Source organism: Kockovaella imperatae, assembly GCF_002102565.1.
Source record: "Kockovaella imperatae strain NRRL Y-17943 chromosome Unknown BD324scaffold_4, whole genome shotgun sequence".
Taxonomy (NCBI): domain Eukaryota; kingdom Fungi; phylum Basidiomycota; class Tremellomycetes; order Tremellales; family Cuniculitremaceae; genus Kockovaella; species Kockovaella imperatae.
This window is the reverse complement of record NW_019028944.1, coordinates 268,006-284,609: the sequence shown is the minus strand read 5'-3', so window position 1 is coordinate 284,609 and position 16,604 is coordinate 268,006. Positions and strand designations below refer to the sequence as shown.

General features: G+C 51.9%; 4 protein-coding genes across 4 annotated transcripts; 2 read left to right on the top strand and 2 right to left on the bottom strand.

Moving 5' to 3' along the window:
* Positions 1–24: 24 nt before the first annotated feature.
* Positions 25–2,027, bottom strand: BD324DRAFT_620209 (hypothetical protein). The gene is made up of 10 exons (XM_022015257.1): positions 1,914–2,027; positions 1,501–1,862; positions 1,351–1,446; positions 1,225–1,293; positions 1,076–1,164; positions 999–1,024; positions 651–939; positions 461–606; positions 282–419; positions 25–223 (listed from the first exon to the last, which is right to left on the bottom strand). Exons 2-10 carry the CDS (start codon positions 1,709–1,711, stop codon positions 55–57), a joined length of 1,233 nt encoding a protein of 410 aa, XP_021872190.1. The 5' UTR covers positions 1,712–1,862; positions 1,914–2,027; the 3' UTR covers positions 25–54.
* A 1,328-nt stretch (positions 2,028–3,355) lies between these two features.
* Positions 3,356–3,995, bottom strand: BD324DRAFT_649644 (hypothetical protein; the record flags this gene model as incomplete). Its single annotated transcript, XM_022018029.1, has 2 exons — positions 3,356–3,645; positions 3,689–3,995. 2 exons carry the CDS (start codon positions 3,993–3,995, stop codon positions 3,356–3,358), a joined length of 597 nt encoding a protein of 198 aa, XP_021872189.1.
* A 2,024-nt stretch (positions 3,996–6,019) lies between these two features.
* BD324DRAFT_649643 (uridine kinase family-domain-containing protein) lies at positions 6,020–8,673 on the top strand (the record flags this gene model as incomplete). The annotated part of the gene is made up of 16 exons (XM_022018028.1): positions 6,020–6,199; positions 6,255–6,387; positions 6,443–6,480; positions 6,540–6,575; positions 6,621–6,648; positions 6,701–6,749; positions 6,791–6,854; positions 6,906–6,992; positions 7,043–7,108; positions 7,168–7,401; positions 7,451–7,624; positions 7,676–7,882; positions 7,938–7,959; positions 8,014–8,535; positions 8,587–8,602; positions 8,652–8,673. The coding sequence occupies 16 exons, from the start codon at positions 6,020–6,022 to the stop codon at positions 8,671–8,673; spliced, it is 1,878 nt and encodes a 625-aa protein (XP_021872188.1).
* A 3,737-nt stretch (positions 8,674–12,410) lies between these two features.
* BD324DRAFT_649642 (hypothetical protein) lies at positions 12,411–15,892 on the top strand (the record flags this gene model as incomplete). Its single annotated transcript, XM_022018027.1, has 4 exons — positions 12,411–13,045; positions 13,125–13,202; positions 13,255–13,338; positions 13,387–15,892. 4 exons carry the CDS (start codon positions 12,411–12,413, stop codon positions 15,890–15,892), a joined length of 3,303 nt encoding a protein of 1,100 aa, XP_021872187.1.
* Between the last annotated feature and the right edge of the window lie 712 nt (positions 15,893–16,604).

The following is a 16,604-nucleotide window of genomic DNA, read 5'->3' as shown; positions in this document are numbered from 1 at the left end:
AAGAAGAAGAAGGAGAGCGGAGGAGGAGGAGGAGGAGGAGGAGGATGACGTTGATCATGCCTTTTCATTCGATCGGGAAGTTTTGGCACGCTCGACACGAGCTTGGTTGGTCTTGGCCACGGCATAGACGACACCGGCGAATCCACCGACAGCGATGGCAGAGACATTGCCGAGGTTGGCAGGGTCACCGAAGAACAAGATACCAGAAGCAGCGACAGGCAACCTGGGTAGGATAGTATGAGTATGTATATCTCTGAGATTCTCGAAGCGCATCTCCTCACTTGTTCAAGGCTCCGACCATGGAGTAGGTGGTTGAACCACACGTTCGGACGCACCAGGCGGTGGAGTATGAGATGAGAACAGCGACCGCGCCTGAAAAGGCAATGGCGACAAGGAGGAATGTCCGGTGATCCGCGGGGCTTTGCACCTGTCAGTAAGGCGGGTGGAGGCCACCGCTCACAAGTTCCGGGCAAAGCTGGCAACGCTCCAGTCCTCGACGAGAACAGAGGAGACAAGGAGAACAGGAATCGATAGGAGATTGTTGTAGAACATCGAGTCCCAATCTTTGAATCCAGTGACCTTGATTCGCTTTCTCATGAAGAGGACCTATAGGACGTCAGGAAAATTTGCTCGCATCGGCAATGACTCACATAGCCCGCAGATGCAATGCAGTTAATGAACATCCATAGGTAGCCGAGGTTGAAACTTCCAATCATACCTTGGGGAGTGAGCAATGGGACGTCGGCTCCGGAGGACGGGTCGACCACAGCGATACCGGCAGACATTTTGCTCAGGGTAGTGGTGATATCGGACCATGCGGCGATAATGGATGATCCAACCATGAGTGCGAAGGAGCAGAGGGTGAGGCCAGTGACGGACCCTCCGAACCAGAGGACTTCGCCGTAGGCAATGAGAATAATGGTGAGGTTCTTGAAGATGCTGGAGATGAGTTCAGCGATGGCAGAGGCAGATGGAGGGAGGGCTCGAGTCCAGCTCACGTGTATACTGGGATGGAGAGGAATTGCTGGACGAGGGGTCAATTCTCATCATCATATCATCTGATGTGTCCACATACCAAAGATTTGGACCCGGTGTAGATCACTGCAACAAGAAGACAAGACACGGGAAACCAAGCTTTGGCATCGTTCAAGTCAAAATCTCGGACTGAGGAGTGGCAGGGATCAACAGGCGATCCACGACGACCATGCGGGCAAGGCGACTCACAAGAGATGAGCCCGGTGCGCTTCACAGAAGCGACACACGCGACGCAGACGACAGACTGCAGCGTGAGGACTATGAACCGGACGTCAGCTGATGATTTGGGTTTGTCGGAATGCCAAGCAAACCCACGCAAAAAGGTCATGGTGAATGCACTGCCTGAGACCACAAACTTGTTGGTGACAGTCATCAAGATGGAAGCCACACAGTAACTGAGAATTGGCCATACTGAGGTTGAAAAAGGCGTCAATACGAGCCTTGGAGACTATGCACTTGACCCACCTGGAGAAGCCGCCGGGACGCCCATTTCCTCCTTTTTCGCCTTTTCAATCCCGTCCTGAGCTTTCAACAGGGCCTGACGGAATTCCTCCTCAGCTTTGTTTCGTTCCACTTCAGTGGGTGAAGTCTGGCCTGAAGCATCCCCGCTCTTGTAGTTGGCCAGATTGGCAAAAGAGCCTCTCGATGCCAAAGTAGGTGTACCTGGTCGAGACATGATGGCAGATGGCGGTGTAAACCACGATCCAGATCTGCTGATGGGAGGGAGGAGATAAGGACAAGGAATGGAATGAGCCCGCCTGAGGATTAGGTGCAGGCTGTTGCTAGGGATGTGACGCGCGCGCGCGCGAGAGAGAGAGAGAGAGGGACTGAAGCCTTATCAGCGTCCGGCCAACAGTACTGCAGATGATGCTCCTCACGAAGGATGGAAGAGTCGAAGAGGGATGAGGAATGAGTCAATTGATCCAAGAGAGATCCAGCTATATAATAATTTTTCAGCAGCATCTCATCCCGTGTCAACGGGCAGCGGGAACAACAAAAAAGGGGAAGGATGTTTACTGAATGTGGCAGTGTGGCGTTTCAAGTTGACTCTCTCAGGCACCAGGGGACGGGCGGGCGTCGGGGAGCATATACTGTATATACTGTATATTCTCACTGTGGCAGCAGGTGTGGCAGACTCATATTTCATACTCTCTTGGCTGTCTTACTCTAGTGTCTACGGCCAGCTGTCTGTCTGCGGTCATCCAAAATTCCAGTGTATGTTTCTCAAGGTGACCGTGAGAAGTATGCCGAGCCCGCGCTCGATCTGACCCACTTGCAACGAAGTTGACTCCCTTGTCCCGACGCCTCCCACTCGTAGATGGTCAGCGGCGTGGAAGGCCGTTGTTCCAAGTAATTTTCCCAATGAATCCGCTGTGTGTCCCATACGCTGTCTGGTTCAACAGCGAACAAAGTGCGCCAGTCAGCTTGCTCGCAACTGTACGCGTCATCGGTGGTGGGTTCTTGGCGTCACTAAGGGCGGTTCGGAGTATGAGACATTCAAGCTCGGTGACATTCCGTGTATAATTTCTGAGCATCATGGTCGGCTCGTCTCTCCCTGCAGGAATGCATGAGCTTATTCCCCGATACCTTGTCTCCGCATTTCATTTACCTTTCATCAGCCATATTTCTCCCTCATTCGTCTTCAGTTTCGCTCGAGTACCATCAGAATGGACCCACAGGTCGTCATTTGAGTCTTGATGATTGAAAAGAATTTTCCATGCCGACCATCGACTCTGTGTAGTGTCAGTCGCTTGGTTCTGCGTTGCCTCAGAGCTGCCTTCAGAGGCGACATTTGTTCGTGGAACAGTGCCCTCAGCCATGCCGTTCAGAATGATGCAGTAGTTGCAAACGCAATGGGGCTATAAGTCGTGAACTTGGAAGTTGTTCTGGAGAGTTCAGTAGCTTTTGAACAAAGCCCTTGAGAGCGTGGGACGGGAACACATGTTGGAAGCGGCAATTTTCAATGTCAGACCGGGACATGGTTCCCTCTATAAGCCTCCCAGGACGCTCCTTTGACCAAAAATGTTTCGAACCGGAGGGACAGCGTGAGAACGCGGTAGCTAGAGGGAGGCTATGCTCCGACAATCCCAGCTTGGTGAATACTGTAGGTCCTTCGAGACGGGAAGAATATGTAGCCAGTGGACCCCTGATTACCAGCTCTCCTCTAGCCAGTCATATGTAGTGCAAAAGCTTATGATTATTGTTGATGCATCCTCTACGTCCGAAACGTTCGCTACTGCGTGTATACATATACATATAGCTATCAGCGCAAGGGCCGACAGTGTACTTCAGATGTTTGCCTCTTTGCTGTAGATAGACATCAAGATGCAGAAACTGAATCACCATTTGCAGAGTTCGGCTGGTCCTGGACGTTCGTAGTGTCCGTCCTGAGTTCGGCATCGGACCCGCCATGGGTGGAGGTCTGTGACCCTGGCGATTGACTTGTCTCTACATCCGCAGCTGAAAGCTCATGCAAAACTCGGAACCTGACTCCTGGTGGCCATTCCCCGACCTCATTCACTGCGGATCGGAGGATCGCAGCGTCAAGCGGGTCAATGGGACTTTGGGCAGTGCTGCCCCAATCTGCAAAGGTCAAGGTATCGAGTTCGTCTTATGAGGACTAATCAGCGAAGTTCATTTTCTTGGTGCTTACCTCTGTAGACCTTCACGGTGTCTGTGCGATCCCGCTTGACCAGTCGGGCCTCTACGCCATCAGAGCTGAGAGTAGCGACTTCGGACGTGCCATCGTAATTCAACTCCCAAACTGTAAAGCTGGTCCGACCAATAGGGTCCATGCCCGTTACTGTATGGATACCATCTTCGGGGTCCAAAGTGGGAGACGGAACTTCAATCAAGTCAATATCAGTCAAATCAGGATGGCTTGACCATGACGTCGACCCGCTGATAGGTGATAAGTGACCTGACTCGCTAGAGTCGCTCGAGTTAGAGGTGATGCTCATAGTCGCCATGGAATACACTCAGTAGAGAGCTGGAACTGCGTTCTATCGATCAGTACGTCTTGTCCTGTGCCAACGAGGTGGATACTTCGGTTACCGTGAAAGATACGGCGCTAAGAAAAGGTCAGCTCGTGAGACCGGGTTCTGCCACCTTTTTAAGCCCCGCCTGCATGTCTGAAAGGATCCTCAGCTGGCTGCCATGCTTTCAGTATGATCCTATAAAGGGGTCTCGGGCTCCTGGTGGCATTGTACCTCTCTCATGAGGCAGTCTTGATATGTACTGTGTGCAGCATGCCCATCCTTCAAGGGGGATCCATGATCCATCTCGTTGAGTGTCTAGAGCGCAGAGGCAATATTTCCATGTCTCAATCAGAGCCTCATTGCGCATGTTACCGCCAAATCTCCTTCTCTCATGTCAAAACAGAATCGGAGGGTGGCGGTCCTCTGTCAGCGCGAGGAAGAGCTCAAAGTCATGGATCAGCGCACCACTTCCCACGCAGAGCATACGCATGAGGTGTGGGCATCACAATGAGGAGATGGAATCCTTTCATCCGAGGAGTTGGCGGATCTATAAGAATGGTGCCAGTGTAGACGTCAAGAGCGTGTAGTGGTCTGCGAGACCACATTCAGAATCGGGCGATACTTCTCTATACGTGAAGCCAATTCATTTCGCTACGACTACCTGAATCAGATATGTGCGCGCCGACACCTATCAGGAGTTCTACTGTAGCCGTTCGCAGCCGAACTCGCTTCGAGCTGTGTTTGAGAAAACCCAGCCGAAGATGACCCGTCACTTTGACCGTTCTCATTCTATCTCTATCTGTAAAAATAGTTCCTGATCGCCAGTCTGTGCAGATTCATTGTGATCCTTCTTGATGTTCATCGTATCCACGTCGAATCAGGCCTAAGAGAGCCTCGGAGTCTCTTCGTTCTGACTCAATCCTGAACCAGTAGCCTTGACTTGCTGGCTGAATCAAAGTCCATCCATCCCATTGGCCAGGAAGCATGATGGAAGTATCCTTGATACTAGCAAAGTCATGCGCTAGATACAATGGCGATAAAAGAGACATCCCACATGGGTCAGAGCCCATCACAATCAAATCAGATCCGACTGAATGGGTCGATACGTTTTCGGAACCAGCTTCTTCAATGGCTGTCCTCAAAATACACTCGATTTGCTTTCCCTTGGGACCAGTGGAGTCGAAGGGGTGAAGCATTTGACCGGGATCACTCGCATCAAAGTCGGGACTTGAATTACCCCCATAGAGGATGCCTTTCGTCCAATGCTGCGATGCTTGATCACCAGCCGTGCTACGTAACATGATTTGTTGGCGGCCATCCGTAGTCTTCAGAATCGCCCAATCCTTGGTCGAAATAACCTCTTGATGGTCACCTTCGGCCTGGTCATGGAAGAGGAGTTTCCATCGGGACAGCTCACTAGCTTCAAAAGTAATTTCAGAAGGGCTAGAGATCGTTACCCCTTGACCGTTGTCGTCGCTCATTTCTTTGAGTTGTTGAAATCCGTGGTACTGGGTGTATTCCGCGGTGAGTCGAGGGGTGGTTCTGGAGGGGACGCTGTGATCATATCAATGGCCAATGTGAGAACCTTTCAGTGAGGTCAAGCTTCGAACGGAACAAAGGCGAGGTTTTGGGAGAGGCTGGATACCCAGCGACATCCCTTCACACCTCTGACCAGTAAGAAGTCTGACGTTCCATTCATACACAACCCTTGGGACGGGACTATTAGGGCAAGGGGTGGACATGTGTCACACCACGCAACGTGAGTCTGGATGGAACACTCAGCTGCCCATCAGTCGATGTGCCCGGTAGCTCAGACACGTTTGTCAACATGCAGGCGATCCACTAACTGACCTCCTTTCCTTCCTTCTGCCACATTGCCACAATTGACATTCATTCCTCGGATAGGAAACCCAGCAAAACTGTTAGCCGACCCGGCTTGCGGCTAGGGTGCATTTGCATCGTTATCTATCACATTCGGGACACTGCCTGAACTGCATCTCATCACCATGTCGTCCCCTTCAGCTGAAGCATCATCGTCGAGCAGGACTCGGCAGCCCAATCGCTTCAGCGCCAAGGGCAAGAATGTCGTCATGACTAGTCACGGCAGGCTGCCATGGTACAGTCCAGAGGGGAAGAACATCGAAGCGTACGTGATAGGTATAGCAGGAGGGAGTGCTTCGGGCAAGGTGCGTCAATTACCGAGAGCGCTCTAAGATGATCAGGCACTGATGTATGTTGCAGACTTCCGTGGCCCGAGCTATCCTCTCGGCGCTCAACTACGTACCCACCGTCTTGATCCTATCCCAAGATTCGTTCTATCGAAAACATACGCAGGAGGAGATTGATCTGGCTTTCAAGAGTGACCTGGACCTGGGTGAGGAAACCAAGCTTTCGAAACTGGTCTCGTTCTAATAAGCCTTGTGCTACAGACCACCCCGACTCGATCGATACGGCCCTCTTTGCCAAGGTATGCTTGAATTCTCGCGCTTGTCTTTAGCCGAGCTTCCGCGCTGAGGTTTGTAACAGTGTCTTGCGGATCTGAAGCAAGGTCGAGCTTGCGAGGTGGGTCTTAGGATGCCTGCCTAGCTTCTCTAACACCGCCATCAGATTCCAGTGTACTCTTTCGTCCATCATCGTGAGAACATTTGAAGAGTCGTCAAGCCGGGAGTTGACAACGCGGGGATCAGAACGAATGCCAGAGACGAAATACCTCTACGGAGCTAATGTCATCATTGTGTGAGCCTTTCGATCCTGGCGATAGGAGCTGAAGGTATCAGCGAAGGGATCATGGCACTACAGTCTGCTGACATGAGAGCATTATATGATCTCAAAGTCTTCGTGGTGCGTGGCTTCGACTTATGCCGGCGAACACTCGGTCTGACAAAGTAGTAGAATTGCGACTCCGACTTGATGCTTGCCAGGCGCATCAAGCGGGATGTGAAAGAACGTGGGCGCGATGTCGATGGGATCTTGGATCAAGTGAGCAGAAGCTGCTGAGATCTAGGATTGTGTATTGATAGGTCTTCCAGTATCTTCGGTTCGTCAAGGCGAGTTATGACAACTTTGTACAACCTTCGTCGAAGCATGCGGATATTGTAAGTCGATCAGATACAGTGGCTCATTGCGGTAGCTGAAACGAACATGTGTTGTGCAGATTGTGCCAGGATCATCGAATCAGCTCGCCATTGATCTCCTCGTCTCGCACATCAAGGATCAACTCGACAATCGATCGCTCAGATTCAGAAGTCGTCTAGGTCGGGACGGTCAGAGTAGACCCCTTGCAAATGGAAAGACCCAAGTAACACCGAGCAACAATACGACACATACCTTTGGAGACACAGATGAAGACAGCGGGGTTATATTGCTAGAGCAGACCGCCCAGCTCCAAGTCAGTGCTGTGGCATCTCACTTCGTGATCGATGCTGATGCTCAGATAGGGTATCATGACTATCCTCAGAGACTGCGAGACTGAGCGTGGAGACTTTATCTTTTACGCGGATAGACTGTCGACAATGATCGTCGAAAAGGCACTTTCACTCCTACCTCACGAGCCCCACAGAGTCCAGACTCCGGTAGGCATGTCGACGGAAGGCACAATAAGCATGCAAGAGGTAAGTCGTAGACTCGTTTCTAGAGAAGACGTCACACTGAACATTCGCCAGGACCTGGTTGGCGTGTCAATCCTTCGATCCGGTGGACCTTTCTCTCATGGGCTCCGCCGGGTAGTGCGGGACGTCCCGCTTGGAGCCATGTTGATTCAGTCTGACCCCAAGACCGGTGAACCTATCCTTCTGTCCTTGGATCTACCTCAATCCGTCAAGAATGGGGAGACGAGCAAGACTGTCCGAGCGTTGTTGTTGGACTCGCAAGTGGGTTCCCAGTGCACGGTACAATCGTCTCGCGCTGACGGACTTCTACCCACAGATGGGCACTGGAGCAGCTGCGAGTGAGTGCTGCAGGAATAGATATAGGGTTTCAGCTGACATCTCGACCTCCCCAGTGATGGCCATTCGAGTGCTTCTTGATCATGGCGTTCCCGAGTCCAATATTATCTTCCTCGCTTTTCTCATCTCTCGTCGAGGTCTCACAACCATCCGCCGAGCCTTCCCCTCCGTTCAGGTCGTCACAGCTGCCATTGACCCAGACCTGTACGAGATGCACCTGCCACTGGGCAACGCAGTCTTGGGAGAAGCTGCTGGCGAAGGCGATTACTCTATAACAGTGGTGGAACATGATACGCTCGGCCTTCAACGCCTCAATCTCAAAGGAGACGGAGGAGACAGCGGCTTTGAGGCAGGATCATCGCTAGAGGGATACCGGATAGACAACCAGAATCCCAATCAGGTGATCGACAGCGATCGTCCGGACTCGGGCTCGGGCTCGGGCTTTGGCGAGAGACGTGATGCCGGCCAGGAGACTTGGTCGCCGACCAAACAGCAAGTTGAGGAGCTCAAATTCTCGAGGGACCGTAAGGACAGTATGAAGGAAGTCAAGCAGAAGAGGGCTTGGGTTGTTAGTCCTGGTGAGAGTGTTCGCCCTCGGTGGCTGGTGTCAGGCTGACCTGAGACCGTAGGAATGGGTCATATCGGGTTCGTGGTGTGGTCGACGCCGAGGTCAACTACTGATATCTTACCTCAGAGACCGATACTATCTAGCGTGAAGGGCTGAGTAGCCTTGTCCCCTTTGTCCGTCTGTCATTGCATCATCCAGCATTTTCAGCATCTTATTACACTTCTGTCTCAAGGCATCCTGGCCGGCCACGCGACTTTCGATAAGCATAAATTCCGCTCCAGACCAATTTTTTTTGGTTTTTCGGGTGAAATGCCTCAACTCTCCCGTGCTCTTGTGTTTCTCACCTATCCCATAAACAATACTGAAGAGTCAGAGTTCCATTGTTCTGGATACTCGCATTGTTTGAGTTGATCAGAGGGCCATTGTCCACGCTACACTACTCCACACGCCACATCTTCGATACTATGAACCCGTGCCGGCACATCATACACCCAACAGATCCGCCTGGACAGGGAGTGACTAACCGGCGATGGAGCAGATCTCTGGTCGGCCACAGTAGGGCTTCTGATCAAATCTTGGTCAATGAAACACAGCACTCGGTACCGTTCAAATGATACGTGGCTACAGGGTCGAAGAGAGCAAGAAGCCATCCTACTCCAGCAGCGCATCCCGAGGAAAAGTCAACCACATGCCTTATATCTCAATCCGCTCCGCTATTTTCGGCGGTAACGATGAGACTGTTTCTCGCAACTCGTCCGATAGAGATTGGAGAAAGAAGGGAGAAGAACCAGAACGTTGTTCTTCCTCATCAACAGAACACGCAGGTACCTGAAGCGGAAAAACAATGACGACCGTTTTCTCACACCATGTACGTTTACTGTTTGCTGATCCTCTCATTGTCTTTGAATCCACCTTCAACTGTCATCCCATTCTTCTTATTAAAATACTTGGACATGTCAGCTTTTTTGAAACGCCTCTCCCTATTTAATCAACTGGACTAGCGAAAGATCGATACAAGGGAGAGAGTTGTGCAGATCGTCAACTCGTGGGCAAGCGGGGCGGACTCTCTGGAAGGAAATCATTGGCTCCTATGGCAAGAGGAAGAGGAAAGGAAGTGAAGGATTTAGAATGGAGCAAACGATGAATCCCCTCTCATGACGGCGCACGAACGGAATTCCAGCTCGTTGGAAGGAGCAGAGTAGAGGAGTATTCCCGAATGACCGTCTTGGGCCCCCCAAGCCAGGCCCTGCTGGGATCCAGCTTGTCTTTGCGCTGCGCTAGGCTTTAATGTGACTGTTCTCTCAGAAGTCATCTCTGGCATCGGTCAGGGTTACATCCATCTTATGCCCTCACCCGTCCTTACTGATCACCTTTTATCCCCTTTTTCCTTTCCCTTTGTGTCGCATCAATCAATCAAATCTCATCAAGATCGAACAAACGACCAGAGGATCTGTCCTTCTTCCCCCGCTCGGCCTTCGGCTTCCCAAATCCAGTGCCTCTGTTCGGACCGCTCTTGGCTTCTATAGCATTCACCGGCCCGAATTGAAATACCTCGAAGCATATCACACAAGAACAATACTTGAGTCCGCTCAAGAGGTGACAGTCTGAAACAAGGAAGCCGCTAAGACTTGGACGACCGACGGTGTGGCAGAAGAAGACAGCTCAGGCTTAGAAGAAAGACAATGTGGAAGTGTGAAGTGGGGCAAGACACTTCAATGACGACGAGATAATAGATGCAGGATAAGGGAAATTTCTGATGGACAAGAGGTTGAAAGCGAGTTCACCAGCGATTGATATAGTCGTCAAGATCCAAGATCAGCGTTGTCAAGAATCTACACTGAACGAGGCGACAATCAGATCTGCCGATTCCATCAAGGTATCTCAAAACGAAGCTAGCTCGGCCATCTTCCGCGAAGATCTCATAAGAGTCAATCACCATCTCATCGCCTCGCGGTCAGTGCAGCAACGCAACGCAACGTAACGCGACGATCAACGAATCAAAGAAGTACGCACGACCTGTCAATTGCTCGTCCACTTTTTCGTTGGGTCAGTGAACCGAAACCTCTTCTGCGTATATCGCCAAGCATAGATAGAGTTCTGATTGAAAAAGCGAATCTGATTCGAGGTGAGTCGTCGTCTTGGTGTGATGGCAAAATTGATAAAGAAGATTGCTGATGGTCTACATGCCTTCCCTTCCTTCCTCATCTCATCTTGATGATCCAGCTCTTTCATTCAAAGTTCTGAAGCTTCGCTAAAGAAAATCCCGCGTTTCTGGGTGCGCTTCGCTGCTCGACCTGGTACTGGTCACCATCAATCGCCACATTCAAAAGCAGCCCACACTTCACGACCTCGTCAAAGGGGCGCCAACTGATTCAGCTCCACTTTTGGCAGTTTCCCCCCTCCGGTGAGTCTAGTCTCACGCGTACCCTGCCCGCGAGGAGTTGTGGCGGCGGAGGAGTTCGCCTGCCTGCCTTTGATCTAGCTGCGGCGGACAAAGGGCGGGATTCCTTTATGGGCAAGAAGCCCCGTTGAACCACATTTTCAATCTACTTGGTGCTGCACACGAGAGGACCCGCATGATGATCATAAACCTTGCCTTGGGAAAGTGATGGAAATGGGATCCGATCCCCTCCTATTCACTGCCTTGCCCTGCCCATCGATCCGGTATTTCATCCGAGAAGAGAAGCTATCTCAGCGTCGAATCGATATATACCCCAAAAAGATCGATAGCTGACTGGCAGTCCTTCTCCTCCATCTTCCCTCAATCCTCCCCTCAATTTCAAAACGATCACTCCTTTCCTCCTGACTCCCATCGTTATCGTTGTACCTCGACGACGAAAAACGGCGGCGGCGACCATCTTCGGCCATCCTCAAACGGGAAACGACCCCCTTCCTCCATTCGCCCTTCCCAACCCTTCCTTTGACGCTTACCGTTCTGGCTCTGGCGTTCCTGTATCCTATCATCATCCCCACCACCATCCCGCATGACCCATCTGACCATCGGATGGAAAACAAAAATCTGACATATTCTTGGGTGCCATTGACCATTTTCACCATCCCTTGGGTGGCCTCTAAATTGCAACCTTTGGACGTTTGGTTGTGGTCGGAATACCTTTCTTAATCCATCTTCTGGGGGCTTCATACCATTCGCGATACTATCCCTTCACCTTCGTATCTCCACCTCCCAATCGGCGGATACACCAAAAGATTGACTGCCATTGGCGATTCCCTTGGACTCCGTTTGGTCTCCTTTGGCATACTTCTGGTCGTTAATAAAAATTCCATATCCCTCTTTCTGTCCCGCGCAAATGGCAACCGCTCTTGGATATCGATAGCCCCCCCTCTTGTGCGCCGCCCGTCCTGGCCTTTCCAATCGACAGACACCCAGTACTGTAGTATACACCTGTCGCTTCTTCTCTTCTTGATCGTGTCGAGGTCATAGTCTTATTCTTCTACGGTTTGAATCACTACCTACCCATCTACCAGAGCTTGACATCAGACTTTCACCCTGACCATCACGCTCCGCACCCCAACTACATCGGATAACCTTGTGATACCCTCCTCACTACCCACACGATGGATGTCCTAGACGTGAGTGCATCGCTCCGCTCACCTCCTCCATTCCATCTTCCTCATCCCCCTCTATTCCTCTCCAAATCACTTCTCCCCCCCCCATATCTCATTCTCGCGTGCGCGCGCACGCGACTGAGTTCTTTTATGCGACATTTCATAAATTCAACGAAATCATCGACATAACCTCACCTCCCTCTCGCTCTCTACTTCTTCACTTACAACCCTCTTCCTACTGTATCCACGTCGATACAGCATCTCTCGACCATCTCAACGAGTGCATTCAGCTGACAATTCTTTCCCCATCTCCTGACCATGCCACGACTCAAATTTCTGCCTCATACACCCTCACGACGCTCTCACACCACAACCACCGATACTCAAACCTCATCACATCGACCACGACGATTCCCTCGTACCTCACCATCTCCACCGTTGTATTCTGGTATGGACGACCCATTCCGTTTCAAACCTGCTCAATCTCCCGCTCTCTCCGATTCGGACATCTATCGCGCCTTTCTCAATCTCTCCTCTGACCCTATCGAACCTGATCTCACTTCTTCCCCTCATGACCGTCTATCGTGTACTGACGATGGCGTCCTGAACGATTCAATATCCGTCATTGAAAACGTCCTCGACCTCGATCATGTCATGGCTGGTGACTCTGAAACTCACTCGTCCTCTCGCCAATCGATTGGCGACTCCCTTCATGACGCCACTACCTCCTACGCTTCTGCCGCGTCGCCAACGGTCGACAACGACGTCTTTGGTCCTGTCATATCTGCTGATACCAAAACAAAACCATCACAGTTGGTCAATGACCACAATCTTGTAGGACCTGGTCACGATCCTGCCAAACGACCCTACATCTGTGACCATAACCCCTGCAATAAGGCTTTCGCCAGAAAGTCTGACTTGGCTAGACACTACAGAATTCATACAGGGGAGAGGTAAGTCAATTTCCCTCTGATTCCGTTTCCCTCATCCCGCTCATTTGATGTACCAAGCTGACGCTTGCCTTACTTTCAGACCGTACATCTGCTTGCAAAGAGGCTGTGGTAAGACGTTCATTCAGCGGTCAGCTCTCACCGTTCATACACGGACTCAGTGAGTTTACACCCTACCAGTGGTCCCGTATGAACTCACGCGACTTCCTCAGTACCGGAGAACGACCACACCATTGCGAACATTGCTTCAAGGCATTCGCAGATTCCTCCTCACTCGCTCGTCACAGACGCATTCAGTGAGCTCTTTCCTTTGCAACGGTCACTCCAGTGCTTACAGCCTTCAGTACCGGGAACCGGCCTTATGTCTGTCTCGTGCCTGGATGTACACGCGCTTTCGCACGCAGAAACACTTTCCTGAAGCATTATCGTCGCGCCCATCCTGGCTTCCCTCCTCCTCCAGGTGCCAACAACAGTCGACTGGCAGGTACTGCTCGAAGGACACAACCTGGCGCACCTTACCCATCAAAAGTCGCCAAAGGCACTTATCTTGCTCCTGGCCCGCCCGGTCCAGATGGTCAACCTCAATACTTTGTCAGTACGCCTTCGATCGCAGACGCGTCGGGCTCCACTATATCGGACGGAACCCCCCACGGGTTCACCGCCTCCCGAGACCCGCCAGGGGGAGCGGTGTATGCCTCAGGCGGGTACGGGCTCAAGCCTAGAGGAAGAGGAGGAATGGGAGGGAACCGAGGAGGAAGAGGAAGAGGGTCCGGAAGAGTGGCGGTCGGAACTGGCAGGACCATATACAATGGAGACGCGAGTGCTCCTTCGACGATCCCCTCGCCGGCCACAACAGGTCCAACCTCTCTTTCATTTTCAGGGTCCGGTCGAGGTCAAACAAGTCTATCGTCCTTACAGACTCCAATTTCAGCAACGGCAAGCCACTCACCTTCCTCCGTCGCCAGAGAGGACGATGAGTACGATTCAGAGGAAGCCCAGTCGCCGACTTCGACAGAGTTCGGAGAGGATGACCCAGGAGCAAAGCTCGAGCCCAGCGACCATGTCTCATCGCCAATCTCTGGAGCCAGAGATGCAAGATTTGCCTTTGGGACATCGAACGAGGGGTCTCATCTCAACTTCGGACCTTCGCAGCACATCTATTCCGTCCAGACCTCGCCAGGTGGATTCAGCTTCAACAGTGGTAGTCACCACCCGGCTTGGGCGAGTCGTTCGGCCAGTCAAGGATTGACACTTGTGAGAGATGACAACATCAACGGGATGGCTCGGAACGTGTCAGAGCCAATGTCAAGACATCAAGTCCCGGGTCAAGGAGCAGCTGGAGGATTCCATCCATCCCAGTTGGCCATTCCCGCTCATTCGGCTCATCTCCACTCTTCCTTCGTCCCCGTCCCGGTCCCGGTCCCGGTGTCAACATATGCGGATAGCGATATGTATGCTGGATCTCGATTCCAGACTCCCAACATGATGTCGTTACCACACTCGGCCCCAGTCTCTGTGGTCGATCCAGACAGCATGTCGAGGGACCACTCGCCAGAGCCACCTCTGGTCGATGTCCACTCTGTTCCGTCATTCGCCTTTCACCCTCCCGATGTGGCCAATTCCTCAATTGTTGCAGCTCCTATGACCGCGGGGGCTTCCACCCATGTCCAGTCAAGCCCTCTGGCTCAAGCTCCCGCTCAATTCGTCATGACCAGTGCGCAATATCAGATGGGCCGACTTCACTCTGCACCCCCCCACCTTCAACGGTTCAACTCGGCACCAAATCTTCCCAGGTCGAACACCTTTTGGAATCAGGCATCTCTACCAGCACAGACAGGCTTCAACGATGTTCACTGTGTATTTGGAGAGAATGTTGGGCAGGAAATGTCAGATGTTCTAGATCAACAGGTCCTCAGCAGTGCGGCATCGACCGTGGCCTCAGAGGAAGTTCCGCTCGATCAGGTCGACATGTCTGCGATGACTAAAGTCGAGCCTACCAATCTATGGGGCCCGCCTATTCAGTATTCCACACCGAATGGGCCTCCGCCTGCTCTCTCATCCGTCTACGCTGCCTCGTCTTCGTCGACCGCATCGACCTTAGTTGGATCGGGGAACATTCAGGATTTCTCGAATCTCACCAATATAACTCCGACGATGACACCCATCACGGCGCAGCCTGTACAGCGGCAAGCTCAGTATGTCGGCTATCCAGGAACAAATCATTATATGCCTCAGCAGCAGGTCTTCATGCCGAGTATGACGCCCATGTACCCCGCACCGCCGATGACACCCTGGACATCTCAATCTCAGCACTTCCCCGCGTTCGACCACTATCGTGCGCCTCGACCGTACTCTAATTATCCCGGTCAGACACCTTTCATACCGTCTCAGATGAAGCCATTCCAGCCTTTCCCGCCTACGTTAGGCTCCCCTGCCTACATCCAAGCTCCTGGTGACCGTACCTATCTTCATGGATCGCCGAATACACCTGTGCACAATATCACTCTGGCGACACCTCCTCGGGCCATCCGCAAAGACTCTGGAGGCATCACGGCAGTCGGTCTAGGTATCGCCAACGTCCACTTTGACGACCGCTCTGCGCCCATGCCGTTCCAATCGCTTCAGGATGAAGATTCTGCATTCCCTTCGGGTCCTCTCAGTCAGGTTCTCGACCCTCAGCCATTTGACCCCGATATCGAGGGCGAGGACGAGCTGGACTACGCATCCGGGATGGACGCAGGTGAAGAGGACGATAGCGATGATGATTTTGTCCTCGGGCGAAAGAAGAAGGCGGCGAAGAAGGGTAAAAAGGCGAAGAAAGGGACTGGTTTGAAGAGGAAGATCAAGTGATGGGCTTTCCACAGCCACAGCCTCGGTGTGGACACCGACTTTGGCTTCGTGTTTGAAATGATACGACTCTGTGAAGAGATTCTACTACGAAAATGGCCTCGAAATGTCTAGAAAGCCTTCTTCTGGAACTGGGATCGATGAGCAGCCCTGTCTCCGTGCTGTACCAACGATTATTATACCCGCCCAATCAATTCACCCGACCGTGCATCCTCACATCAAGCTCTACAACCACGCGAGATACCATTCCGCTTCCCTCCATTATATTCATTCACTCACCGCATTCCTCCTATACCCACTGGGGATCTGTCTATACGTTCAATAGCGTTCAATAGCGTTCTCAAGACGCCAGCCAAATCAACCAATATCATGTGGAGAAAAACAGCAGAACCAAAAGCAAGATCAAAGCAAAAAAGTACATACGAATTTCCCCTTCCCGGCCTCTTCCCTTTACGGATAGTTAACGACGACGATATAGAGAAAAGGGGCATTTTCAGGAGATTATGAACACACAGTTGGGAGCACCGTGATGAGACTGTACACATGTCGATGCATGAGCGATGAGACTGTGTCGGGATTCAGGACGACCAGGGCTGCCACTGATTTCGGGTCCATCCGAAAATGATCGAGAGATTTCGGTCTGAAGTAATTCGGTGCTTGCTGTTCAATTCGACATACGGTGCCAGTCGTGCATCAAGGACACCTTAGAGCTCGA